The 27,899-nt window shown below is 52.1% G+C and overlaps 1 protein-coding gene across 2 annotated transcripts in view; it reads left to right on the top strand.

Moving 5' to 3' along the window:
- Positions 1-27,899, top strand: part of LOC101552379 (aromatase) — a 72,671-nt gene that overhangs the window by 32,532 nt on the left and 12,240 nt on the right. For both annotated transcript variants that reach the window (XM_004611771.2, XM_055131422.1), the window contains exons 3-5: positions 7,481-7,631; positions 21,154-21,308; positions 24,651-24,827. In XM_004611771.2, coding sequence (XP_004611828.1) covers positions 7,481-7,631; positions 21,154-21,308; positions 24,651-24,827 — 483 coding nt within the window. The remainder of the gene's footprint in view (positions 1-7,480; positions 7,632-21,153; positions 21,309-24,650; positions 24,828-27,899) is intronic.

The raw sequence follows: 27,899 nt of genomic DNA, 5'->3' as shown, positions 1-27,899 counted from the left end.
GTCAGAGCCGAAGGCACGGCCTTCTCAACAAGGAATGGGGGGCGAGGGGGTCCTTGCTAGACCAATTATCTGCACATTTTATTTTATTTTTTATTGAATTACCGTGAGATACAGGATGCAGTTACAAAGCTTTCATGTTTGAGTTTCGGTCATACAATGATCAGACACCCATCCCGACACCAGTTATCTGCACATTTTAAATGAGAGAAAAGAAAAGTGTGTGTGTGTGTGTGTGTGTGTGTGTGTGTGTGTGTGTGTGTGTGTGTGTGTCTGTTAATAACGTAGAATCCCTCCCAGTCTGTGCTTTGTTTTGTAAAACAGACTTGACATAGGATCAAGGATCCTTTAGGATCAAGATGGGGTAAAGCAAGGGAAAATTCCAGGTGGGATATTGAGATTTGGTTGCTGTCATTTTTTTTTTCATCCAAACTCAGTTAAAATTTTTTTTTTGAAGGTATAAAATGTCTCTGAAATGCCTCCAGACGCCTTTCCTGCTTCGTCCCCGTTGGCCTCACCCACACTCTCCCTTTACCTTGCTTGACGCTATCTCTTCTCTACCCCACTCTGTGTTGCTTTAGCCCTGGCTGCGAGGGTGGTGGTGGTGGTGATGGTGGGACGTGGAGGAAAGGCCGGGCCCGGGCAGGGCTGTGGGCAGAGGAATTAGCACTTTGCCTTGGAACATCGCGCTCCAGTGTGATTTGGGGATCTGGGGAGGCAGCTGTGAGGGCCCAGAGAAGGCGTGTGGAGCCCCTTCCCCGCCTCCCGCCCTCCCCCTACCCAGACGCTCACATGCGTCAGGGGACTCCGGAATGATCAGATGGGGCCATTTGAGGGGGTCTTCAGGGCCAGGTTCTCCTGGGAGTCTCCCAAACCCTCCTGCCCTCAGCCCCAGCAGGTTAATGTTTTTGTCACAGCAGGGCAGGCTGGGCACTGAAGGGCAGCAGCCAGGAGCCCCCCACCCCCCACCCCCGGGTCTGGCCCCTTAATAACACTCTTCACGGACTGCCTGCCTCTCCCTCTCTAGCAGCCTTCCCCTTGGGGCTCCTCGTGTCACAGGTCACTGCAAGACCTGGATGCTGCATGCTATCTGCTCTGGCTGCTCCATGCCGGGGTCTATGGAAGACCCTTTCCTGACACAGCCCCTTCCTCCCTGGCTTCTCCCTCCCCTGAGGGTCCCCGGGATGAGGGGAGACGGCAGGGCTGACAAGCCTGACAAGCCTCTCGGGAGGCTTCTGCTGCCAATGTGATGAAAACTCGAAGACCATGGACCAAAGAGGCCCCAGGCGGCAGTGCTCACTGCCCATGGCTGGGGGGTGGTCAGGCCAGCAGCCCAGGGGCGCTTGGCCCAGTCTGAGTGGGCTCCTATGCTGACACATTAAAAAAAAATTAAAATGGCAGCTGATTTCCCAGTGGCTGGAGCGATAGCACAGCGGGTAGGGCGTTTCCTTGCACATGGCTGACCCGGGTTCGATTCCTCAGCAAGCTACTGAGAGTATCCCGCCCGCACGGAAGAGCCTGGCAAGCTCCCCGTGGCATATTCGATATGCCAAAAACAGTAACAACAAGTCTCGCAATGGAGACGTTACTGGTGCCTGCTCCAGCAAATCCATGAACAATGGGGACAACAGTGCTACAGTGCTTCCCCAGATTCCCAGATCGCACTGGAGTGTGACATTCCAAGGCTGAGTCAAAGTGCGCTTCCGCTTCCGCTGCTCACGCACAGCCAGGCCTGGCCATTTTTACATGCCCCCCTTCCCCGGCTGCCCCCGCCCCAACTCCTGGCACCAGGAGTGGGTTTCCTAGCAGCCACAGTGGACAGGAGACCAACCCTTCCCAGGCAGAAGGGGAAACGGAGTCCCAGGGCAGTGCCTGCCGAGGTGAAGCCTGGGACAAGCAGGAGAAGGCATGAGGGCCCAGTGCCCACCTAGCTGGGCAGGGCTGGAGCCCAGAGAAAGGAGACTGTGTGTCGGCGCCCTGGGCGGGAAGGGAAAAGGGCACTTGGGTGTGTGGTGGTGCTGGTGGGACGGGGCGACAGTTAGGATCTACTGAACCCCAAATCAGTTTTCATTTTCGCTGACAGGAAGCTTTTGTTCACATCCCCTCCCCCACCTCCAACAGGGGGGCTAGCCAGAATGGCACAGACTCCCAGGCCCCCCGCTCTGGCTGACCGGTCCATCGTCCTCCTCTGGGGAGCTTCCCTGCGCCACACACAGCTCAGGGGATGCTCAGTGTCTGCAGGTGCTGAAGGGAGGCCAGCAGGAGCTGCTGTGGGGGGTTCAGGATGCAAAAAGGCCTTCAGCTGCCCGGGGGGGCTAGGGGGATGTGGGGGAGAGCGCCTCCCTGAACTCACTTTCTGGGTAAGGAAGCTGCCAAGGAAAGCAGGAGGTGGGGGCGTCACCTAGCAGGGGGGCAGAACGGGGGAGGGTGGCTGCACGGCTGGTGCAGGAAAGAGTCCGAGCTATTGGGGCTCTCTGTGCAAATCTCTCTGGGGTTCTGGGGAGCCCCCGGTCCCATCCACACATCTCTGAACAGCACCTCTGGGTACTTGGCATCTGCCACTCTCCCTTCCCGGAGACCCTTGCAGAGGGACCCTCCTCCACTGAGCCTCTCTCTGCGCCGGCCCTGGAGGTGGGGAACAGCAAGCAAAGGATCCGACCCAACACACACACACCCCGCCTTCCCACTGGGAAGGAAGACACGTCGCCCCCAAATGACCCTGGGAAAGAAGCCATCCCAGCCCAGAAGAAGAGGGAGGCTGGTGGGGCAGCGACGCAGGGCTTCCTCTTGTGTCTTTCCCCATCTCTGTAGATGAACCTTCTGGATTTCTGAACAGTAGCCCACCCCCACCCCCTGCTGCTGCTCTCCCCCCTCCCGCCCCAACCTGCATTTTCGCTCCCAAATGTCATAGTCCCAAACGACACAGCTTGATTTTTGCCTGCCTCCCGATGGTGCACAAATGGAATCCAACAGCCCTGGGTCTCGCCACTCGCTCCATCCCCGCTCGCAGCTGGAGTTCACAGGGAACATCGTCTCTGGGTGCAGTGAGCCAGCCCACGCGCCACAGACATCTGGGGTGTCTCCCGTCTGGGCTACTGTGCTGCGTGCTGCTCCGGGGTGTAGGAGTCTGGAATGCAGAGGCTTCTTGATTAGGATGGCGAGGGAGAGGCACCAGCTGTTGGCCGCGCCGCTTGGAGGCCGTGTCTCCACGGTCTGGGGGTGGGGGTGGGGGGGTAGCTCGGGAAACTCTCAAGTATTTACTGCTCCTCTGAGGGTGTGAAAAAGACTCTGCCTAGATAACGGTTCTCAGCTCGGAGACCGCCAGACCGGATGTGCCTGCAGAAAGGCATTCCCCCAAAGCCGCTCCCACTCTGTCTGTCTGTCTGTCCGTCCCTCTCCTGCCCCCTGCCCCCCCACATCTGCCCAGGGTGCCCAGTTGCCCTAGACAACGTGGGAGTTGTATTTATCCAGCTGCCCCCAGTCCTAAGTGGCACCTGTTTCCGTATTTCCCGGGTGAATGAAGCTGACCCATGCCCACTCAGGACCCAGGCACTGATTGCCAGTGGGTTCAAGCACTGGGGTTTCTCCGCCCGAGCAAAGTGCGCTGCCCCGGCCACAGCTCCCATCGGCCTGACTGGAACTGGAATGGTGCTTCCCAAATAGTAAGACTCAACTTGGCACTCTTTATCTTGAGGTAAAGAATGGACAGGCCAGTCTTTGCCCTATGTGTCACTGCCGCCTGAGGGCTTGTGTGCCAAGACAGGACATGCTGCATGAGTCCATCCTCACATACCATGTATGTGATAGAGTGATGGTATTGCGTTTTTATACAGAAATATGAATACAGCCTAAAAGACTCTAAGAACGACATTGCAACCTTTTTCCTTTATATTACAAATACCTGACCCAGGTTCGATTCCTTTGTTCCTCTCAGAGAGCCCAGCAAGCTACCAAGAGGATCCTGCCTGCACAGCAGAGCCTGGCAAGCTACCCATGGCATATTTGATATGCCAAAACCAGTAATAACAAGTCTCACAATGGACGTGTTACTGGTGCCCGCTTGAGCAAATTGATGAGCAACAGGACTACAGGGATTACAGTGATACAGTGCTACAGTGATTACAAACACAGGTCTGGTTAGCTGTAAAGATGTATTCAGGTGGGGCTGGAGCAATAGTACAGCGGGTAGGGCATTTGTGTTGCACACGATCGACCCGGGTTCAATTCCAAGCATCCCAGATGGTCCCCTGAGCACCGCCAGGAGTAATTTCTGAGTGCACGAGCCAGGAGTAACCCCTGTGCAACGCCGGGTGTGACCCAAAAAGAAAAAGAAAAAGATGTATTCAGGAAACATTTACCGGTAATCCACTATGTTTTAAGGCTGTAAATCTCCAACAAAGTATTTTGTGATTATGCATATTTCAACTAATTAGCTCAGTATCTCTACTGACATTTTAAGGAAATACTTTTTGCTTCTTTGGGTTTGGGGCCACACCCTGTGGTTCTTAGCACTTACTCCTGGCTCTGGGATTACTCTTGGCAGGGCTCAGGGGATCATATGTGGTGCTGAGGAATTTAACCTGGGTTGGCTGTGTGCAAAGCAAGTGCCCTACCCATTGTACTATCTCTCTGGCCCAGGAAATACATAATTTCAATCATATCTTCTAGTTAAAAAGGTCTTTTATTTGGGGGTGGGAAGATGTGTTTTCAGAGCTTACACATGGCAGTGCTCAGGGGACAATATGTAGTGCCAGGGATCAAATCTGGGCTGGCTGTGTGTAAAGCAAGCACCTAAACCACTCTCCCTGGCCATTAATGGAATGATTTCAATATAAAGTCAGCTGTTTACTTATGATTGAGTGTTTCTGGAGCCATTTACAATGTGTTGCTTCTGAAAATATTAACAGAGATCTCCTTAAAGACTGTGTGTGTGTGTGTGTGTGTGTGTGTGTGTGTGTGTGTGTGGTGTGAGATGGGCATGTTGGCAGTCTCATCCACATTAAACTAGCTAATGAGAAATTAGAGACGGAGTCTTACTTGCCAAACAACTGAGATGTAAAACTCTTAATTGAGCTGATTAAGAGTCCAAATAAAAGTCCAACTATAGGATCTCTAGGTTACGCTACAACCCCACCCCTCGGGAGAGTCGCACTACTGTCTCCTATAATCATGAGTGTAATTACTTCATAACCAGCTCAGAGCAGGAGGAGGAGGAGTTAGGAATACAGCGGATTTACAGTGCAACTCCTAAAACTATTCCAAGAGGCTTTGTCTAGCTTCTCCCCACCAGCAGGAAAATAGAGTTCCGAGCTTCATTCTCAGAAACAACAGCAAATTCCCCGGATGTGACTCGGCTGCTTCTTCTTTATGAGCGGCCATTGTCCAAGCAAGGGCACAGGTGGCGACTGCTCCCCAGAAGCCACAGCTCTAAGTCAAACTCAGCCAGACATTGATCAGACTCACGGCCTGCTCCTCACTTCTTAGCTTTAGTTAAGTTATTGCCAGCAAGATTTAGTTAAAGATTCTTACACTGAAAGCCTGGGCTGTGGCACATGCTTTACATGCAGGAGGCTTGGGCTCAATCCTGGCACTGCGTGGTTCTTCCTCGTGAGAATAACCCCTGAAGACACAGCTGGGTGTGCCACACCCCCACTCACCCCCACACACTCCCTCCCCAAATACACCAAGAACAACAACATTCTTCTCTCTTTTTCTTTGTATTTTGGGGCCACACCCAACTGGGCTCAGGGCTTACTCCTGACAGTGCTCAAGGGGGACCATAAGCAGTTCTGGGGGTGGAACCAGGGTCCGTAGCCATGACCAGGAAAATGCCTTAACTCCTGAAGTAACCTCTCCAACCCAAGATTTTTTCTTTAACTCTGTGTGTGTGTGTTTGGGTGTTATGTTTGCAGAATATGTTTCTCTTAGCTAAAAAAGATTCTACTGGGGCTGAGGAGATCCTTCAAGTGGCAGAACATGTGCTTGGCAGGCGCAATGCCTGGAGTTGGAACACCAGCACCATCCAACATGCCCCCACCTCTAGCCCAGCACTGCTCATTGTAGCCCTGATGGCTCTGAGCACCGCTAAGCAGAGCACCACCTTGGGGGGGCATTATAAAAACAAAATAATTATAACCCAAACACTCTTTTTTTTATTCCGAATAATTTTATTTTATTATTTTTATTTATTTTTATTGAATCCTGTGAGATAGTTACAAAGCTTTCTTGTTTGAGGTTCAGTCATACAATGATCAAACTCCCATCCCTCCACCAGTGCACCTCTTCCACGACCAATGTCCCCAGTATCCCTCCCCACCCCTCCCCCTGCCTCCACGGCTGACAATCTTCCCCATACTCTCTTTTGTATTGCTTGTTATGAATAGCATAAAATGTCACATGGTCGAGAGTGTGGCTGCGTGCTCCTGGAATTCTAAAATGATGATAGACAATTAGGGTCTGGGGAAGTCTTTGCAATAAACTGCTCGGTTCAGAGATTCTTTTGTGTATCTCTGGATCATGGCTGTTAAGGAGCTTAAGTAGCAGCAGGAGGCAGTTTGTAGGTCTGACCTCCAGGATCCCATGGGGACGGGCGGGGTGGGGGGTGGTGAGAAGGATTCAGCCCATCCCCTATCCCTTGAGGCTGGAGTTTGCCGTCACTGAACTGCGCACCTGCACTTCTCACTGGGTTCTGGAAGTTGGTGGTCGCCAGGGTTTTAGGGGGCAGGTGCAAACACTCTTCTGATTCTAACCTACCCCTTTCCTCTCCTGGGGCATTCAAACCAAAATGAAAACCAAGTAGCCAAAGAGATTCACCACCCTGCGACACACCCTGGTTTGCAGGCTCATTACGAGGTGGAGGGACTTGTACTTGAACCTTATCATCACCACTGAGCTGGGCGAGGGAATAGCAGACACACAGCGTGCTTCATTTGGATTGGAAAAGCTAAGAGCAAATAGATCAGGTGTGGTGGGCCCCTGAACAAGCTGCACTCCAGGTTGGGAGACAGGGATGTTGGGCAGCAGGCGGTGGGGGCGGGGTGGGGGGCGGGGAGTGGGAGGCACGAAGCTCAGGTCTGCTCGGGGGAGCTTGGATCACCGTGTTCAAGTGATTCACAGATTCAGGCAGAAGATGTGAAAGGTCATACAGATAGAGAAGGACAAGAAAACGTGTAATTTGTTATTCCTTCCTGTGCTTCTTTATGGCCAAAGGCAACAGCTATAAAAAGAGAACAGAGTTTACCAGAACAGGGGAACAGTGGGGGTGCAGGTGGGCGGAGATGATTGGGGGGGGGCCTTGAGAGAGCAGTGGAGGGAAGTCTGGGAGACGGTGAGGGGCTGAAACACTGCATGCAGGGACCGGTGTTGTAAATCCTGGGGACTTTTTAAAAAAAGGGACTTAAATGAAAAAAAAATTAAGAACAGGAAGGGCAGTGACAACTGTGCTTTGGGATGTGGCAGCAACCCTGACCCACAACTCCTCCAGGTCCTGGCTACTGTCTGGGCATCGGGCCCCTCATCTCCCACGGCCGCTTCCTGTGGATGGGGATTGGCAGGGCCTGCAACTACTACAACCGGATGTACGGCGAATTCACGAGAGTCTGGATCAGCGGCGAGGAAACGCTCATTATCAGCAAGTGAGTCCGGGAGTCATGGGGACCTTATTAAAATTAAGGAGGGTGTGTGGGGGGAGAGGGTTGTGGTTTTTCTTTTAGAACAAAATTATCTTCACAGTGGGGCATCTTTATCCCCAAGATTGTGGTCCAGCTGCTTAAATCACTGGCTAATAGATGCAGTCAAAAAGAGATGAGACAGGGCTTGAACTTGGGTTTTTAGTCTCTGGCTATATTTCAGCATGCCAGAGCTAGAACCTAAATCTGGGTTTCTCAGTATCTTGTGTGTGTGTGTGAGTGTGTGTGTGTGTTTTATTTATGTATCTTATTTTAAAATTTTATATTCGTAAGGTTGTGTTGTGCGGCCGCACAGTGCAACACATCATCATAGAGGGAAATAAATATATGTGTCTCTTGGAGAGCCCAGCAAGCTACTGAGAGTATTCCGCAAGAGTATTCTGGCAAGCTCCCCGTGATGTATTCGATATGCCAAAAATAGTAACAATAACAGGTCTCATTCCCCTGACCCTGAAAGAGCCTTCAATCGTTGTGAAGGACGAGTAAGGAGAGGCTGCTAAAATCTCAGGGCTGGGACGAATGGAGGCATTACTGGAGCCCGCTCGAGCAAATTGATGAACAACGGGATGACAGTGATACAGCTGCTTAAATCTGTTTCCTAATGTGGGTGATACTTTCCTGGGGTCTAGGGGAGGGCTAGGAACCTTGGGTGTATCTGGGCAATGTTTTTTAGTTTGTTCATTTAAAGAAGGGAGATTCCCCCCCCCCCCCAACACACACACCCCAGGGTAACTTTCCAGCACTGAGTAACTTTTTTTTCCCTGTAAAGGGGGTGTGGTAGGCCAAATCAGCTTGAGATAGTTGACTTAAACTAAGTGATCACTGTGTCACTGTCATCCCGTTGATCATTGATTTGCTCAATCGGGCCCAGTAACGTCCCCATTCGTCCTAGCCCTGAGATTTTAGCAGCCCCTCTTTACTCATCCTTCCTAATGGTACCGCATGAGAGGCTCTTTAGTGTCAGGGGAATGAGACCCAGCATTGTTACTGTATTTGGCTTATGAATATACCATGGGGAGCTTGCCAGGCTCTCCCCCTTGCAGGCAGTAAATTCTCAGTAGCTCGCCAGGTTCTCCAAGAGGGAGAACTGGTCTATTGTGGCCGCACACTTCTGGGAGCTTGGTTTTATAGTCTCTGGATGCTGGCCGTTGATGAGGTTACAAAGCGCCAGGGGCAGTTTCTGGGTGTGACTGCCTAGCTACTGGAAAATGGGAGATCTGGGTGGAAGAGGCCCAGTCCCGATCCAAGCAGCCTTGGAGATTTCAGGCCTGAGTCCCGCATACCTGGGTTCTTCTGCCGGTTCCTTCATGTGTGAGGCTGGGCCGAACATAGCTTGAGCATGGCTGTGGCTGGGTTCCAGAGGTCTTCAACTGTCAGGGCTCTGCTCTGGGCGGGGAGGGAAACCCAACTTACCCCCTCTGAGGGACCCTGGTGAAAACAGCCAGGTATGGGGCAAGAGACTCTGTGTCACTCTCTTCAGGGAGCTTGGTTTTATAGTCTCTGGATGTTGGCCGTTGACTTCCTGATGCTCCAAAAGATGGAGAACTTCAAAGGGCATATTTACCGAGCCGTCAGCTCTCCTTACTGGATCTTCAGCAAAGCCACCCACCAGTGTCATCTCACTGATGACGTTTGACTACTTCTGATTCTCTCCCATCCCCACGGGAATCCTCTATTCAGGCAGCCCAGGCTGCTGCTTTGAACTCAGTGGAATCCTGACCCTCTCTCCAGCTCAGGGTCATCGACCTCCTCAACTGTAGTAGTGAGATACCGTGGTGTCCTCAAAGCCCAGTTCTCAGAACCCAGTACCTGAGTGAGATGGGTGAGCCTTCCGAATACTTTAAATTATGCTGTGAGGTCGTGGTGGACCAAGCACGGACTGGCCCCCTCTGGCCCCGGCTGTCTTTGCGTGTGTTCAGCATGATGTGGTGGATGAGCAGGCTCACTGCAAAATGACTCCACGTCATGTTCTCCAATCAGTATCTGTAGACCTGTCAGGAACAGACGCACCTGGCCCCACCTTGACCGACAAGGTACAAATGCCTTGGGGGTAGGGCCTTAGAGGTCCGTTAAGCCAGAATTGGGGGGCACTTGGAGTTGGAGCTGCTTCCACGGTCATGGTTGTTAAGACCACGGAGTCACAGACTCTACTTTAGTTGAGCGATGACGAAGTCTGACTCTGCTTTGACTGAGCACGAGGAGCTCCCAGGCAGTGGCCAGCAAGAGGGGTGGGGGTGCTGCGTGCCCCTTCCAGTGATTCTTGGCCAACGAGGCCAGCACCTCAATGTGAAGGCCCAAGGATGTGACACCCCATGGGATCTGGCCTGGTGGTGCTGGGGGGTGGGGACTCCAGGAGGGGTCCCCAGTAATGTTCATAGGCTGTGCACACAAGTCAAACCCTGTCCTGGCTCTTCAGCCCTGGACTTTATTTTAATTTTCTTTTAGAATTTTTAAAATTATTGAATCATTGTGAGATAGACCCTTACAAAGCTGTTTATGATTAGATTTCAGTCATACAGTGTTCCAACATCCATGCCTCCACCAGTGTACATTTCCCAGGTTCCCTCCCATCTGCCACCCCCCCCCACTTTTCTTCTCTCCCTCCGCCACCTCTCTCTTCCCTCCCTCCCTCCCTCCCTCCCTCCCTCCATCCCCCTCCCTCCCTCCCTTCTTTTTGGGCATTGTAGTTTGCCATACAGATACTGAAAGGTTATCAGGTATATCCCTCTACCTCCTTTCAGCACTCCATTCTTGTCCAGCGCAATCATTTCAGGCTATTATTGTCATACTGGTCCCTTCTCTATCTTATCTTTATTTTTATTTTTTATTGAGTCACTGTGACATACACAATCACAAAGCTGTTCATGATTGGGTTTCTGTAACACAATGTCCCAACACCCCTCCCTTCACCAGTGTACACCACCAATGTCCTGAGTTTCCTACCCCCAGCCCCTGGCTTTAAACTCGATACTCCACTCACCCTGACAACCACCCCCAGTCTCTGAACCTTAGGGCTTTGGGGGTCTCAGGACAGTCGCTCCTGCTCTTTGATGCCCCCAGTGCAACCAGCTACCCCCCAGCCCTCCCACGGTCAGCCTCGCCTTGCCCTCTCACTGGCTGCCCTCAGCAGACAGGAGGAGCGGCCCATGTCGGCCCCAAAGGCTGCCCCCACTGCTGGCTGTCCAGGCTTCCTGCATGCCTGTCCTCTCTCCTGGGCTGCATCCAGAGGTCACTCAGGGAGAGACCCCCCCCACTTCAGAACCCCAAATTCTCAGGCTATACCCCAGCTTTTTTAATCTTCCAGGGTGCTTCCCAGGCAAGAGTCATGTTCGGGGGGCCCCCCCGGAAGAACCCAGTGTGCCCCGATGGAAGGGCAGATCGGGGTGGCCAAGCTGGAGGGGGATGATGAAGGTCTAGCTCAGGCTAGCTCAGGGCAGGGCGAGGCAGGTGCTGAGGGGAAGGGGGAAGCCTGAGACTGCAAGACTGTAGACTCAGAACACAGGTCAAGCCACTAGATGCCCCAAGCCAGCTCCGGGCACGGGAAGGTCATGGTAGTGGGGGGTGGGCATGCGACCACTCTAGCACTCTGCCCTGTGGGGACAGCCAGGAGGGAGGCAGGCAGGGAGACAGATTCACACAGCAGCTCTCCCATCCCCACCCTGCCCACGGTCCCTCCCCCCACCCCCCCAGCTCTGGTCCTGTTCTTTTCACTCGCTGGGGTCTGTGTGTTCTTTTTAATTGCCTCTCTGCCACTCAGCCTTGCTATTAAGGGCCGAGCTCATCAGGGAGAGGACATGTTTGTCCCCAGCTCCTGCCCTCGCCTGCACTTCAGGTACCTCCCGGAACAGCCCGTACCTCTCGAGAAGACCCCGGTGGACCTCAGAAAGCTTTTCTGTCCTTTTTGATTGGAATTGTTTGCCAGACTCTTTTATCCCTCCTGAAATCTTGAGCTCTGTATCCATCACAACTGGGGAGAGACAGTGACGCAAGTCTTCCAGCCAGCATAGTCTCCGGAGCTGCAGCGGAGGTAGGGGGAGGGAGGCTGCAGAACTTGGGGGGAAGATGCAAGCGGGATCATGGGGGAGGAGGGGTTGTAGGAGCAGGAAAGGTCTTTTGTGTCCTCTGGACACACCAAAATGCATAAGCATCTGCAGGACCGAAGCAAAACACTATGCCAGTTTCGGTCTTGAACATGCAAAAGAAAACAGATGCAGGCAGAGCACACAAAAGGGCCTCTGCAAAACAACAAAACATCCAAAACATCGGCACACCTGCTTTAATCCTGCATGATCTTACAAGGGAGACATTCTCGCATTTTCTCAACGAGCATTTGCCGACCATACTGAGAGCTGGGTGATCCTAAAATATCGAAGTTTTTGGCGTCACTCGTTCACTAGGTAAACATTTATTCACAACAAACATTTATCAGTAGAGGGTTTAAGGTACTTGTCTTGCATGCAACCAATCCTGGGTTGATCCTTAGCACCTGAGCCCCACCAGCAGTGATCCCTGAGGGCAGAGCCAGGAATAAGCTCTGAGCAACACCCAGATGTGGCCCAAACACCAGAATAAACATTTATAGATGATATACTCTGTGCATCAGGTTTCATGAACAAAGGGTATCTTTACCCTTCTGGAGAAAAACACTGTCTTCTTGTTCAGACATCACCAGCAATAAACAAGTCAGATGTAGAGGGTCACTGGGGAAAGCTGGTGGTCCCCATCTGCCTGAGACTGGGGGCCTCCCACCATAGGGCACTCTCCATTCTAACACGGGGACATTACCAGGTCCAGATGGGCTGTGTAGAAAGGCTGAGTCAGGGGTGCAGGGGGCTAGCTGGAGGCGTGGGAGTTGACCCAGGCAGGCCTCACAGGGACAAAAGCATGCCGGTAAAGGCCTAAGGAGGGGCAGGGGGGAAGTCCAGCGAGATGAATGCAAAGGCAACCTGTAACACTGTCACTCTCATCTCGTTGTACTCGAGCAGGCACCAGTAACGTCTTCAATCATCCCAGCCCTGAGATTTTAGCAGCCTCTCCTTACCTGTTTTTCCCAACGATTGGAGGCTTTTTTCAGGGCCAGGGGAATGAGACCTGTTATTGTCACTGTATTTGGTATATGGAATATGCCATGGGGAGCTTGCCAGGCTATTCCATGATCTTCCCTAGTACTACCAGGAGTAATCCCTGAGCACCACCCAAAATCCCAAACACACAGCGGGAACGATTATTATAGCAGGTAGGCCATCTGCCTTGCACATGGCTGACTGAGGTTCCATTCCTGGCATCCTGTGACTCCTGTGGTCTGGGCCTGGCACATGATAAGGCTTTTCACTGCCTATACTGTGTGACCCGCAAACGTTACAAATACCCAAATGAGGGAGCTTTCGAGATAGCACGGCAGGCAGCCCTCTTGCCTTGTACGCAGTCAATGCAAATTAAACCCAAGCACCCCATAGGGTCCGGTAAGTCCCCAGGAGTGATCCCTGAGTGCAAAGCCAAGAGAAAGCCCCGAGCACAGACAGGTGTGACCCAAAATCAAAACAAGAAAATGTAGAGAAAACATACACATTCTTGAGTCTTTAAACTTGTTTTGGGGTCACTCCTATTAATAGTGGGTGTCCATGTGGTGTCAGGGGTTGAACAGAGGACTCCCCATGCAAAGTGCAGGTGCCAGCCCTTAGAGTCATCTCCCAGGTCAAAACTTCTTCGTCTTTTATTGAGAAATCATGATTGAAAAAGTTATTCATACCTGAGCTTCAGGCATTATGCTGGACCAACACCACCTCACCGGTGTCTACTTTCCTCCACCAATGTCCCCAGTTTGCCTTCCACCCACCAGCCTGCCTCTGTAGCAGTCACATCCCCCCCCCAATTTTAGGCATTGTTTTATAATACTGCTACTGATGGGGTGTCATGCTTGACACCTTGCCACTGTCCAGCACCACCTCAGCTGATCACCCATCATTTAGCAACTTGTAATCTGAAAAATAATAGATTATTTTTCCTGCCACACCCCTGTTCAGGGGTTACTCCTGGCTCTGCACTCAGAAATCGCTCCTGGTGGGCTGGGAAGAGACCGTATGCAATAGGATCAACCTGGCTCTGTGCCAGCCCTGGGAAAATGTTTTAAAGTAGCTGCTGTGTGACAGGATCTTAGACTGTTTCAGAGAGTTTCAGTGTTTTTCTGACCATGCACCCCTTCTGACCTTGTTTCCTTCCCGAGGCCCCTGGTTCTACACTTCAAGCCTCCATTTTCACCATTTCCATCTGTGACTACCTTGAAGTAACTGGGGGCCCACGTGGGGCATACAATTAACCCTTATAAAGACAATCTGATAGAAGGGGAAACGCAGGAAGATCCAGGAAGGATGCAGGACTCTGGGAGGATGCGAAGTTCCAGGGGACGCAGCCTCATGGGCCATTGTCAGGGCTGGGTGATCCTAAGTTATCAAAGTCTTTGGCGTCCAGCTTTAGCTTGGTCTGAGATGAGAAGCTACATGGTCTCAGCTCGAACCATCATCCTGGCTTCTCTGTTGAGAACGGCCAGAAGGGCACACAAGACGGGTGTAGGGAAAGTTGCTGATCAAGAGATGATGGTGTTTGGTGCATGTAAGGGCCACACAGGTCATGCCATGACAGGGTGGATAGCATAGTGGGTAGGGTGCTTGCCTTTCACGCAGCCGAGCTGGGTTCGATTCCTCTGCCCCTCTTGGAGATCCCGGCAAGCCACTGAGAGTATCTCGCCCGCATGGCAGAGCCTGGCAAGCTCCCTGTGGTGTATTCGATGTGCCAAAACCAGTAACAGCAAGTCTCACAATGGAGACGTTACTGGTGCCCGCTCGAGCAAATGGATGAGCAACGGGATGACAGTGACAGTGATATTTCATAGGCCAAGGCAAAAGATCAGACCAAAGCATCTGAGAGTCCAGGAAAATGTTACCAAAGAGCTGGCGCTGAAAATCCCACGCGCCCTGCAGGGGTCACCACTGTCCCGGTGATTTTTGAGTCAGAGGCTGAAACCAGACTGACACTGGAGGGCGGGGCAAGTGGATTGGTGAAGAGGGGGTAGGGCGGGGCGAGGGGGGAGGACATGACTAATCATGGACACAGGAGAAGCAAGTTTGGGACGGGGTGAGGTGAGGACCCTATTTTGGTCATTTTGACTGGACAATGCCCAGGGGCGGCTGAGAGGGAGAAGAGGAAAGTCGGGGCCACCCAGTGTAGCAGGAAACTAGCCAGCCTGGGAAGGGCCATCATCCATCCACGAGAGCGTGGGGGTCTGAGAGCCCGGGGCCTGTCAATCAGGCCAGACCCCGCCCATGGCAGCACAGTGATTCAGACACCGCCACCGCGTGGAACCACAGTGTTGGGGGAGGCGTGCGGGGCATGGGGAGGGATTTTGTCTTGGGTGACCCTAACAAGTGCATCTGACCAGAGGAGAGAGAGAGGGATAAGCGCTCTAAACAGTTTGTGGGGAAGGAGGCACGCAGTGGAAGGGCGCGGGATCAGAGTGCCTGGTGCCTGAGCCGGCTGGGGAGGTGGGGGAAAGGGGACAGGATGGGGGGGCAGTGTGCAGGGTAGGAGCTGGAGGGGCCCCGGGGACAGGTCCAGCTGGCCGTGCATTGGGGCAAGGAAGGGGGTGCACAGGAACAGCATGGCTGGCTGAAACAGGGGTCACAGAGTCTGGTGACCGAGGCTTCCCCAGAGTCCTCCTCGTGCTGCATTTTCTATGAGCTCAGCCAGTGCGGAGGGGAGGGAAAGTCTGAGGAGGGAAGTGGGATGTCAGCGCCCTCTAGAGGCGTGTGGGTGGCTGTGCTAGGGAGCTGGTCCCACCGAATCCAGCCCTGCTCATTCAGGAGGCATGTGAGTGTGTAGACAACATCCGCGCGTGAGCACAAGGCGCTCTTCCCCAGCTCCATGGGGCCACCAGGCACAAGCGGAGAGTGAGCTGGATTTCATCAGACAAAGGAAGAAGGAGTGGGTGGAGGGAGCTGGGGAACACAGGGCGGGGAGTGTCCTCAGGACATAGGTAAGATATTTTCCCCAACTTTCTACTCAGGCAAGCTGAGAGGGCTGTGTCCCTGCGCCCTCCAGGGGGCCCTGCCTTCCTGTGTCCTCACCCTGGACTGCTGTTGGTGTGTGTTTAGCACTGCCGACCCCCTCCTCCCTGGACTTCTGACAGGCTCCAGGATCACCGTTCCTTGTAATAACGCTTCCTGGAAGCAGGGGGATGGAGGGAATTACACACCTCCTATTAGGTCAGACTAGGAGACAGAGAGGAGGGTCTCACCCTCGGAGATCCTAAGTTGGGTCCCGGGAGCTTGGGAAGGGTCTGTCACAGAGACCCGGTACATGCCCTGGGTAAGGAGGGTCACGGCCACGGATAAAGCTACAGAGTGCATCTCAGACACGCACAGGTCTCTCCCAGGCTGCTGGTTCTGAGTGTTGGTGCTATTGACCCCACCAGTGGCCTCCATGCTTCTGGGATGCGTTGCCCTTGGGCCTGGTCCTGCCGGGGTGAGGCCTGTAACGAGCAGCACTGGGCGAGAGGCTTGCTTTCTTCCTGACCTCCTGACACTTGCTTTCCCGTGACATTTCCATCCTGAATAGGCCACAGATTGGCCACCTCTGGGGTGGTGGTTCCATTTCAGTGGATTGGACACGGTGACACTGGCTCCTGCCCCCCTCCCCCCGTGGCTCCTACTTTGCTGTGGTTCCATGGACACAAATCGCAGCGCCCACGACTGTTTGTGCGATACCTTCAGTCTCCCAGGCGCTAACACCTCCCCTAGCGAATGATCCAGTATCACTCTGGGCTGATAAAGCCAGCAGCTCCTGATAAATGAGTTCATTCTAAACCACGTCTCTTCCTCAAAGAAGAAATCCAAATGGCCAAAAGGCACGTGGAAAACAAAAATGCACTTCATCACTAATCATCAGGGAGATGCAGAACAAAATGAGATATCATCTCACACCACAGAGACTGGCACACATCCAAAACAACAAAAGTAACCGGTGTTGGCGTGGATGTGGGGAGAAAGGGACTCCCTTTCACTGTTGGCAGGAATGCTGACCGGTTCAGCCTGTTTGGAAAACAATATGGATGTTTCCCAAAAAACTAGAAATTGAGCTCCCACTTGACCCAGCAAAAGCACTTCTGGTAATATACCCTGGGGCCCCTAAAGCACACAGAAGAAACACCATCTGCACTCCTATGTTCATTGCAGCACTATTCACTATGGCCATAATCTGGATACAACCTAAGTGCCCAAGAACAGACGAATGGATAAAGAAATTACGGCACATCTACACAATGGAATACTATGCAGCTGTCAGGAAAATGAAGTCATGAAATTTGCCTATAAATGGATGGACATGGAAAGTATCATGCTGAGTGAAATGAGTCAGAAGGAAAGGGACAGATATAGAATGGCTGCATTCATTTGTGATATATAATATATATATTGTAGAAGAATATCCATGGCCAGGGAAAATAGGGGTTAGGATAGATAATGGATAACTAGTCAATGATTGGAACTGACCACAAGCATGTCTGGGGCTGAGGGTATGTAAGATAGACAAAAGACCAGTATGACAATAATAGCTGGGAATGATCACACTGGACAAGATCTGAGGGTTCAAAGTAGGTAAGGGATATTCTTGATAACCTTTCAGTATTAATATCGCAAACTACAATGCCCAAAAGGAGGGAGGGAGGGAGAGGGAGGGAGGGAGGGAGGGAGGGAGGGGGAGAGAGAGAGAGAGAGAAGCGCCTGTCATAGAGGCAGGCAAGGCAGGGGGTGGATTGGGGGGTAATGGGAGGGACCTTGGGGACACTGGTTCGGGGGAAATGTACACTGGTGGAAGGATGGGTGTTGGAATACTGTATGACTGAAATTCAATCATCTACAGCTTTGTAATTATCCACCTCACAGTGATTCAATTTTTTTAAAAAAGTAGAAAAAAAACCCCAAAAACCGATTCTCTGTTCTCTGGGTCTGTCACATGTCTCTGCTTCTTGGCTGCAGTGTCAGATGCTAGATTAACTGAGATGCTGGCTCCCTCTAGAGGGCATACTGATTTTAAAATAGGTTTTGGGGTTTGGGGAAGGGAGGGGCAGCTTAACATTTCAATTTAGGGGAAGTTTGAGGTTTCTTCTCTTAAAAAATTTTTTTGTTGTTAGTAATCCCTTTGGAAGAAATGATCATGCAAACATAGATAATTATGTATACAAGGCTTAGGAGGAGAAAAATAGTGATACACTCGCTCTTTAGTTCTTAAAATGTGTGGGTGTGAGGTTGTGCTTACTTTGTCGTTAATTTTGTGAGTGTAAAAGTGAATTGGTTTCATTTCAAGAAATTTACTTAAAGAAATGTAAAGGGAAAGAAGATGGAGATATGTGCTCAATGAAGAACACGGATTTCTACAGTGTAGTAGAAAGCAGAGGATGGCTTTTGGGAGAAGTGTTGCAGGTGGCTTGGCAAAGAGGAGCATGAGGGAGTGAGCCTCGAGAAAAGACTGCTCCCTCCTCTTTGTTTGATCGCCTCATCCACCTGGGGATGGCTGGCTTGGACAGGACTGGGAGAGTCTGCTGTGAGCATCTACCCGGATGGTATGGATGCCCACATCCCACCGGCCCTGTCAAAGGCAGGGCAGCTCTCAAAATGCACCCGCAGCCCACTTGTTCTTCCATGCCAATGGTCCCTGCCGCAAGATACTCAGCGAGCAATCATGTGGACTCCAGCCGCGTGAGGAATTCTCTTTGCAGGACAGGAAAGTCAGCCCTACGTCCGACCCAGCTGCTAGGAAGAGGAAAATGTATCCAGAACTAGGGATCATTTGGTGCACAGTCTCCAACATTAAAAGGATACTAACTTTACAGTGTTTTGACTCGAGAGTAAAATATTTTCCTGAACTAAAAGTATCAACAAAATAATTGATTCATCTAATAATCTCATTTTTAATTTCTTGACATTTTTATTTCATGTCAATGGGTTGCCTTTACAGTTTAAAAAATAAACTTTACAGTTTAAAAACTCTGGGGGCTGGAGCAATAGCACAGCAGGTAGGGTGTTTACTTGGCACGAAGCCGACCCAGGTTCGATTCCCAGAGTCCCATATGGTCCCCCAAGAACCGCCAGGAGTAATTCCCGAGTGCAGAACCAGAAGTAACCCCTGTGCATCGCCAGGTGTGCCCAGAAAGAAAAAAAATAGCCTCTGAAATCTGTCACAACTGTGTAGGTGTAACATTTGGTCCACTGCCCAATTACTCCATTCCACCAGAGCAACCTCTATTTGTCCATGCTTTCATAGGCATGAGCTGAACAAAGCTCATGAAAACAAAGCTGTCCTTTTAGGAACCAAGTATCAACTGTGACAGAAAAGAGCAAGAGTGAAGACAATAACTGTGGCTCAGGGCAAGAACCATCTGTTTCCACTAGAGTAGCCGTTCCTGGGCCCTGTGTTATGTGAAACGCCCATTGCAGAAGAATTTGCAAGAACCAAACGGTTTTATTATCATTATTATTTTTGCCTATTGGGTCACACCCAGCAGTACACAGGGGTTACTCTTGGCTCCAGCACTCAGGAATTACTCCTGACGGTGCTTGGGGGACCATATGGGATACTGGGAATCGAACCCGGGTCGGCCGCGTGCAAGGCAAACACCCTACCTGCTGTGCTATCGCTCCAGCCCCAGAAGCAAAGGTTTTTTAATACTTGCTTTTCAGGTGCATTTGACTTCAGGTGCCTTGTGGAGCTGGTGGCACATGGCATCCATGTCCATAACGACTTTATGAAAGCGTGCCCTGAATACTAAGCTCACCAAGAAATAAGGCATGTGATCCAAAATGAGGAATATACCAGCAATATTCGATGCAACTTGAATTTGCACAATTGGGCACTGCATGGCTATTTTCCATCTCTAGCCTCTGCATGCCGGGAACGGCCAGCTCCTCTCCTCTGCAACATCATTTGTAAAGGCGGTACTTCCTTGCCATAATGGGCACGTTTTCCGTCTATCCCTCTGCTCATATGTTTAGTCCCTCTCTGATTTTATGATTTCTCTCCTGAACTCCACCTGGCCCTGGTTTCAGATCCTTGGCTGGAGGAAGTCTGGAGGGAGTTTCTGGGTTCTGTTTGTTTCCCAGAGCAGCTTGATTCTCAAGCTCCAGAGTCAAGGGTCATTTCGTGCTAGATCTGGCCATCGCAGACCCCACCAGCATATATACCAGTGGCAAATCCTACACCAGGCCTGGCCCCTGTCCTGTGAACCTGACTGAAATGGAAGCAAATGGTGATTTGCCTCGCCTCATCTTTCTCTGTCCCACAGACGTTCTGCAGAAAACCTCTACTCTTTTGCTAATCACCTGCCCCCTCTTTGCAGTCCATTGAAAAAAAAAAGAGGAGGAGGAGGAGGGGGGAGGAGGAGGGAGTGGGAAGAGGAGGAAGGGAGGGAGTGAGAGGAGAAGAGAGTGGGAGGAGGAGGGAGTGGGAGGAGGAGGAGGGAGGAGGAGGGAGGAGGAAATGGCTAACGATATGAATAATTTTTTATTGCGGAAAAAAATGGGCTTACCTGTTACTTTGCACTGGGAGTTTGCATTTTTCTGAATTGCCCACATCCAGATCCCAAACCTGTGAAGCCTTTTCTGCTGACTCTTAGTGGACTCATCTGGGTAATGGTCTTGAAACGGGCTCTGTTGGCACAGAGGCTGGCGGGTCCATGGCAATAGGAGAAGCCCAGAAGTCCAAGGAAATGGGGATGAGCCCAGTGCAGCCAGCCCAGGGGCTCACCATGTCTCAGGCCCTGGAAGAAGCCCGGGCTCCTCCATGAGACCCAGGATAGTGGCCGTCACCACCATGGAGCACCGGCCAGGGCCAGCCCAGCCCAGCCAGCCTGGCCCTAGGCTCCAAGCTGGGCCCACAAGCTGCCCTTCACGCCCAGCACAGTGCCCCGCGGGAGGGGCTGGCCTGAGTGGAGACAGGAGCTGAGCCATATGAGGCAGAACTGCTGGTTCCAAACGGAAGAAGCGACTTGAGCTACCCCTAAGGCTGAGGCTCCCCCCTGCCTCTTTAGGGGTGTGTGCTGGGGCGGGGGCAGCGGGGACCCCTATCTGAGGCGCTCAGGACTCAGGGGAGAGTGTCACGGCTCTGCAGAGCTGGCACCCAACAGACCGCAGTATTTCAGCAACTTGGGGTTGGAGAGGAAAAGGGGGTGGGGAGTTGGGGTGCTTACAGGCATGGGGCACAGGTTCTCACCCACACCGGGTGGCAGGAGGCACCAGACTTTCCGCTGGAGGAGGCAGGGTAGGTCTGAACCCCAGGAAGCCCGCCATGCGCCACACACACATGCACCAGAGCCACAGGGGCTGCCCATGGGGGAGTCTCCTCCCGCCACCACCCCCCACACCCATCCCCGCCACACACACACCACCTCGGAAATGACTGCCTTGGCTTGCTTCCTCGCCAGGTCCTCAGGGCTGTTCCACGTCATGAAGCACAGTCACTACAGCTGCCGCTTCGGCAGCAAGCTGGGGCTGCAGTGCATCGGCATGCACGAGAACGGAGTCATCTTCAACAACAACCCGGCCCTCTGGAAGGCTGTGCGGCCCTACTTCAACAAGGGTGAGCAGGCGCCGCCCCCTCCCGCCCCCTCCATCATTGCTTCAACCCTGAGCAGCTTCCCCCGCTGCCAAACACACAAATACCGTGTGCCCGAACCTGCTCTATGACCACTGCCCTGCCTCCCGCACCCCTGAGCACTGCTCCGAGCACTTGGCATATTAAGTCCTTGATCTGATTTGATGTTACTTGATGTTATTTGCTGGGAGTCACACCTGGCACCACTCAGGGCTGGCTCCTGTGCTCAGTGCTCAGGGATCACTCCTGGCAGGCCTGGGGGACCATACAGGGTGCCGGGAATGGAGCCAGGATTGGCCGCGAGCCTGACTCTCTCCCTATACTCTCTCTCTGGCCCCACAGCAAGCACTTGGATCACCGCAGGAGACAGGAGGCACAGGAGGCTGGGGGGGAGGAGTCACTTGCCCGAGTTCCAACATTGTAAAAGCTGGTCCGGGGAGCAACCCAGGGGTGGGATCAGGGAAGGGGGCCACATTTCTAGCCACAAACTCTGTTCTTGCCAGTGAGGCCCAAAGCAACATCAAGAGTGGACAGAGGTAGGGGACACGACAGAGGGTGGTGTCCTCTGAGGACAGGAGCAGTGAGTGGCCGACACCTCAGACGTCTGAACAAAGCAAATCCCCGGGAAGAGAAACAGGGGGCTGCAGAGAGGGCAGGGCTGGCTAGGGCATGTCCCTGGCAGCTTTTGAGAGGTGAGGAACTGCAGAGAGGCAGTGATGGGGGAGACCGAGAGGCAGTGATGGGGGAGACTGGCCGAGAGCTGACAAAGCCTCCTGGCCTGGTGACCCCCAGGCCAGGCCAGGCCAGTCTCAACCTCAGCCTCTCCGTGAGGCACATCGGGACAGCACACCATCACTCTCCTCTGTCCCTCCAGTCTGCCACACTACACTGCGAACCGCACTGCCTCCCGTTCCCACCCCACCACCCTGATGGCTGCCGAGACAAGGGAAGAACAAGCCTAGCCGCTCTGCCTAGCCACATGTCCCATCACTGCTGTCCAAGAAAACGGACACAGCCCTGGTGACGCCCAGCAGTCAGCAGGTCCCCTGACAGTTCCAGAGGCCAGAGAGCCTATTGGGTATTGCAGTGCTCTAACATGGGGGTGTTGGTGACACCTCCCTTTTGAGGACTGCAGGGGAGAATGGTTCCCTCCCTATCTTTCGGGCTTCTAGAAGTTGCCCACAAGCTGGAGCAATAGCACAGCAGCAGGTAAGGCGTTTGCCTTGCACGTGGCTGACCTGGGTTTGATTCCCAGTATCCCATATGGTCCCCCGAGAATTACTGCCAGGAGTGATTTCTGAGTGCAGAGACAGGAATAACCCCGAGCATTGCCAGGTGTGACCCAAAAAGAAAGAGAAAAATAGAAGAATCTAGAAGCCACCCACATTCCTTGGCCTATGCTCTTTCCATGATACTACACCCCGTTCATATGTGTAAATCGTGGCTTTAGGCTAGAGGAGTTAGAGCCAAACCCTACAGCCGTCAGCCTGGACAGTGTCCAGCCAGGCCACTGCATAAAGAGTGGGGCCTTTAGGATGCGTTTTTTTGGTTTGCGGATATGGACCTTATGGGGGCAAGGGGGTATTAGCCTGATCTTTCCGACTGGTCAGATCTTTCCTAGTCAGAGAATTTGCCACCAACCCAGGCTTCCATCATCATCACCATCATTATTACTATTATCATTATCATTAATATCATTAGTGCGGCTTGGGGCCTCACCTGGCAGTGCTCTGCTCTTCCTGGGTACATCTGTGGTACCCAGGCTCAAAATCAGCAAAGGATTGTGCTCCAGCCCTTTGAGCCATCTCCCTGACCTTCCCCTCACTCCCCGCCCCCTATGTCAGTAAAAATCTTCTGCTTATGACTCACTAGGCTCTCTTTCTTATTTGCAAAGTCTGCCTTCAAAAGTTTCTCTTGCATTTCTGGGATACTGGCTTTACCAGCAAGTCTGAGTAATTAAACAATATAAGAAGAAGAGAGAACGAGAGAGAGAGAGAGAGAGAGAGAGAGAGAGAGAGAGAGTGTACAGTGGTTTAGGCTCTGTAAGGATGCTAAGTGTTTAAGGATGTGTTGCATCCTACCAATCCAGTTCTATTTAGGCAACCCATATGGTCCCCTGAGCACTGCCAGGAGGAGTCCCAGAGCAACAGGGTTAGGAGTAAGTCCGTGTACAGCCAGTTGTGGCCTGCCAAAAATTGAAGGAGGGGGGAGGAAAGAAGAGAGGAAGGAAGGGAGGGAGGGAGGGAGGATGGAAGGAAGGAAGGAAGGAAGGAAGGAAGGAAGGAAGGAAGGAAGGAAGGAAGGAAGGAAGGAAGGAAGGAGGAAGGAAGGAAAGGAGGGAGGGAGGAGGGAGGAGGGAGGAGGGAGGGGGAGAGAGGGAGAGGGAGGGAGGGGAGGGAAGGAGGGAAGAGGGACAGAGAGAGGAGGAAAAGAGAGGTAGCGCTCAAAGAAAGTTTAAGGAACTGTTATAAGTTAGACTCTTCCTATCTTCATGACCCACTGGTTGCTCAGATGGGGAGGTTTGATGGACTAAGGGGAGGCTAATAGGCAGAGGCCAGTGCCCTTTCGAGCTCCCAGTCCGGTGGGAAAGAAGCACGTGGTGGCCAGAGAGATGGGACAGAGGGTACGGGTACTTGCTCTGCATGCGGCCAACCCAGGTTTGATGCCCAGCTCAGCATCTGGTGTCCCAAGCACCACCAGAGCAGAGACCCCGAGCAGAGACACGAGTGAGCCCTGCGCCTCTCCAGGCGGGGCCCCCAAACAAAACCAAAATCTTACGATGCGAGGTGGGTGGAATGAATCCACGTAGTGTGTGGAGAGGCTGAAATGGAGAGACGCCAACAGGACTCACATTTCGAACTCAAAACTTGACACCAGGAAGCAGCTGGGCTCCAGGCATCCAGGTCCCATTAGGACTTAGGCAGTAGCATCCACGCTACCTGTTGAAACCAAACCACACCCCGACCAAACTGAGACCCGCGGACAAGTCTCAAACAATTTTAAAAAATTGGAAAACAACCCACCTGCCAGCACAAGTTTCATTTTCAGTCCCACTCAGGGCTGGCCCTAGCGGGAGCAGCCCAAGCAGCCCACCCTAGAGAGTCTGTTTGGACTAAGATGCGTAAGCTAAGATGCGTAAGCTTCACTCCGAGTCCCACAGGTGAGACGGCGCGGGCCGACAAATTAGGAGACAGCAGCCAATCGTGAAGCTAGGCCAGGAAGCCGTGGACAGGCCGCCCCGCTCTGCCCCGCCAGCCAGGCTCCCCGTGTCTCTGTCTGCGTCTCGGTCCTCACTGCCTCCTCTCTCCCCGCGGTGCGCGCCCACAGCGCTGTCCGGACCCGGCCTGGTGCGCATGGTGACCATCTGCGCCAGCTCCGTCCGGACGCACCTGGACCGGCTGGAGGAGGTCACCAGCGAGTCGGGCTACGTGGACGTGCTGACGCTCATGCGACGCATCATGCTGGACGCCTCGAACATGCTGTTCCTAGGGATCCCCTTGGACGGTAACGGCTTCTTCCTTCTCGGGCCCTTTCTGGAACAAGGAGTAGGCGGGCGTGGAGGCGGGGTTCAAGGGACCATCTATGTTGCCTGGGCACTGCTCTGCCCTCTCCTTCCCCCCACATTTAGAGCCACACCCGGCCACACTCCAGAGGCGCTGTGTTGAGGATGGGGTCCTTCGGGGCTCTGTGTGTCTTTAGCCATCTCCCCAGCCCCTGCACGCAGCCCCTGTTCAACTTCTCCAAATATTCCTAAGATATTTGTCTCCTGATGTGTCGTTCCACGCCCCCCCCCCGCCATTCTTAAGATAAACTCTCCATAAAGTGGGGACCATCTTCTATTTCTTTCCCACCTCTCCTCATGGCTCCCGGGAAATAGGATCTTATCTGTGGGGGAAACTGAAGAAAGGGGATCCGGTCCATCAAAGTCAAACTGGCATATTCAACCATTTCAAACCACGCTTTTGACCTTGGTGATTGCATACAGATACAGTTCGACATAACACACATACATAAGCAACATGTGTATACCTACAAAAGTACAAAAGTACACATATATACTTCTCCCTCAAAGAACTCTGATTCTATGCAATGATAGTGGTGCAGCTGCTTGAAATAATACCATTAATTTGGCACCTATTGTCACTTGTCATCCTGTTAATCTTCGATTTGCTCGAGCGGGCACCAGTAACATCTCCATTCGTCCCTGTCACATGCTAGTATAGCCCAATGGTATCTGCTCGCTTCGTGGTATCTATTGTATAATTTTTTTTCTAAATTTTTATTAGTGAATCACCATGAGGTACAGTTACAGACTTACAAACTTTCATGCTTGCATCTCAGTCATACAATGATCGAATACCCATCCCTCTACCAGTGCCCATTTTCCACCACCAATGGTCCCAGCATCCCTCCCACCACCCTCACCCTGTCCCCTCCCAACCACCCTGCCTCTGTGGCCCAGCATTCCCTTTACTATTGTATAATTTTTCTACTGTGCTGGGCAGTAGAAAAAGTCGTTTTCACAAATAGCATTTGCATGTCACTTAGCATTTGAAAACACCCTAATAAGATGTTACTCCAGAAAAGCTACTCTCTGGGGCTGGAGAGAGAGTACAGTTGAGGAGTGCAAGTACATTTTTGTTGCACATGGCCAACCTAGGTTCTATCCCCAGCATCCCATTCCTGAGCACCACCAGAAGTAAGCCCTGAGTATCACCAGGTATGGACAACCCCCACACCTTCCCACCCAAAAGCTGCTACATTCTTCATTATACTGCAGAATGAATATTAACCACACATCCACGCAGCAATGCTGGCACCCAAATCCGAACATTAGTCATCTGGATGCCTCTATTCTTGATATCGACACCACATCCAGATTCATGTAATTTCTCCCGAAGGAATTTATACTATACCAGCATGTATTGATTTGTACTCATTCAACAAATATTGATTTGTTTTATTGTATGCCAGGCATGCTCCGAGGTCCTGAGGGCCGAGTAGTGAACAAGATAGTAAAGTTTTTGGCTCCGAGGAGCTCACCACAGTTTCTCTCAATAGTCTCCAGGGAACAAGAGAGAGAAAACGACCCCAGGTCTAGTCATTAGGAGGGAATGGCAGTCTTTGGGGAGGGACAGGGAGTGTCTTGAAGGGAAAATAAAGCAGGGCCTAAGGATGGTGAGTGAGGGGGGCGGGTGGGAGAGGACAGATGGAGCAATTATGAGGAAAGGAGATATCTGTCCGGGGGCCACTGGACACAGCCCCAAGGCTCATAGAGAGGGAAGATAGTTGTGGGCAGGGCTGAGTTGTCATGGCCCCCCTGCTCCCCCACTGGTACAGGTGCCCTCCCCTTCACCCCATTAGCTCTCCTTGTCTGTCGCACCTGCTCTATAATTACGACCAAATTACCACCACACACACACACACACACACACACACACACACTTACTCACTCTGATGAATTTTAGTCACACCCTCTTGCCTGGTCCTGTCAGACAGGATCTGTGGGGTCCCCCCTCACTCGCCCCATCCACACATGGTCTCTGCTTGGGCGAGGAGGTACCAGTCATTGCCCCGACACCCGCCCCCATATAAAATCTGAGCTCTCATTCCTAGGAAATGTTTCATCAGATGTTTCATCACTTTATGAAAGGCATAAAATGCAGAAGGAAAGAGCGCTTCTTGACAGGGAGACTTTTCAGCGTGCTCAGGCCCAACAGCCACCTGTAAATGATACCAAGGAACATGTAAGGCTGTGACTGACATGCAGAGAGGGACCGTGTGGGAAGCAGCGGCTCTCCCAGTGCTGTTGACAGGGAAAGGAACTGGGTGGGTCTCTCCTGCTGCTCGGGTGCTACTCCCTCCCTGAGAATGGCCATGCTGGGGCATGTGTGATATGCTAGGGTTCGAACTCGAGGCCTCACACATGCTGAGCATGTGTTCTACATCGCAGTCCCATTTTTGATGTTAAATGAAAATCCTCTCCTGAGAACACAAAAACAGGACCTGCATAGGTCCTTCTATCAAAGCAACGTGACACCAGGCAAAAAAAGCAGGGTTATTGTATATTAGGTACTCAGACTCATTGTTTCATTCAACATCTTTGTCTTTCTTTTTTTTTTCTTTTTGGGTCACACCAGCTATATACAGGAGTTACTCCTGGCTCTGCACTCAGGAATTACTCCTGGCGGTGTTCAGGAGCACCATATGGGATGCTGGGAATTGAACCCAGGTTGGCCGCATGCAAGGCAAATGCCCTACCCGATGTACTATTATTATTCCAGCCCCTCATTCAAAATCTTTCTGTTGTAACACTGATGAGTGAAAAAATAATCCCAGCCCACTGCTTGGTTTTAACATACATTATGTCTGTACCTATCAACAAGCCTCTGTTCCTTGCCTTCTGATCATCTTTATTCTTAGGAATAATCACGTACAGGGAATTATAAGTGTATCTGGTAATAGGTGGTCTCGACTCTAATCAGAACCTGCATAATTCAGAACCTACTCACATTTCCCTTCTCTTTACGGGTCCTTGTTAAACTCTCCACTTGCCTATAGGGAACTAGCAGGAAC

The sequence above is a fragment of the Sorex araneus genome, chromosome 3, assembly GCF_027595985.1.
Source record: "Sorex araneus isolate mSorAra2 chromosome 3, mSorAra2.pri, whole genome shotgun sequence".
NCBI classification, from domain to species: domain Eukaryota; kingdom Metazoa; phylum Chordata; class Mammalia; order Eulipotyphla; family Soricidae; genus Sorex; species Sorex araneus.
This window is presented reverse-complemented; position numbering and strand designations above follow the sequence as displayed.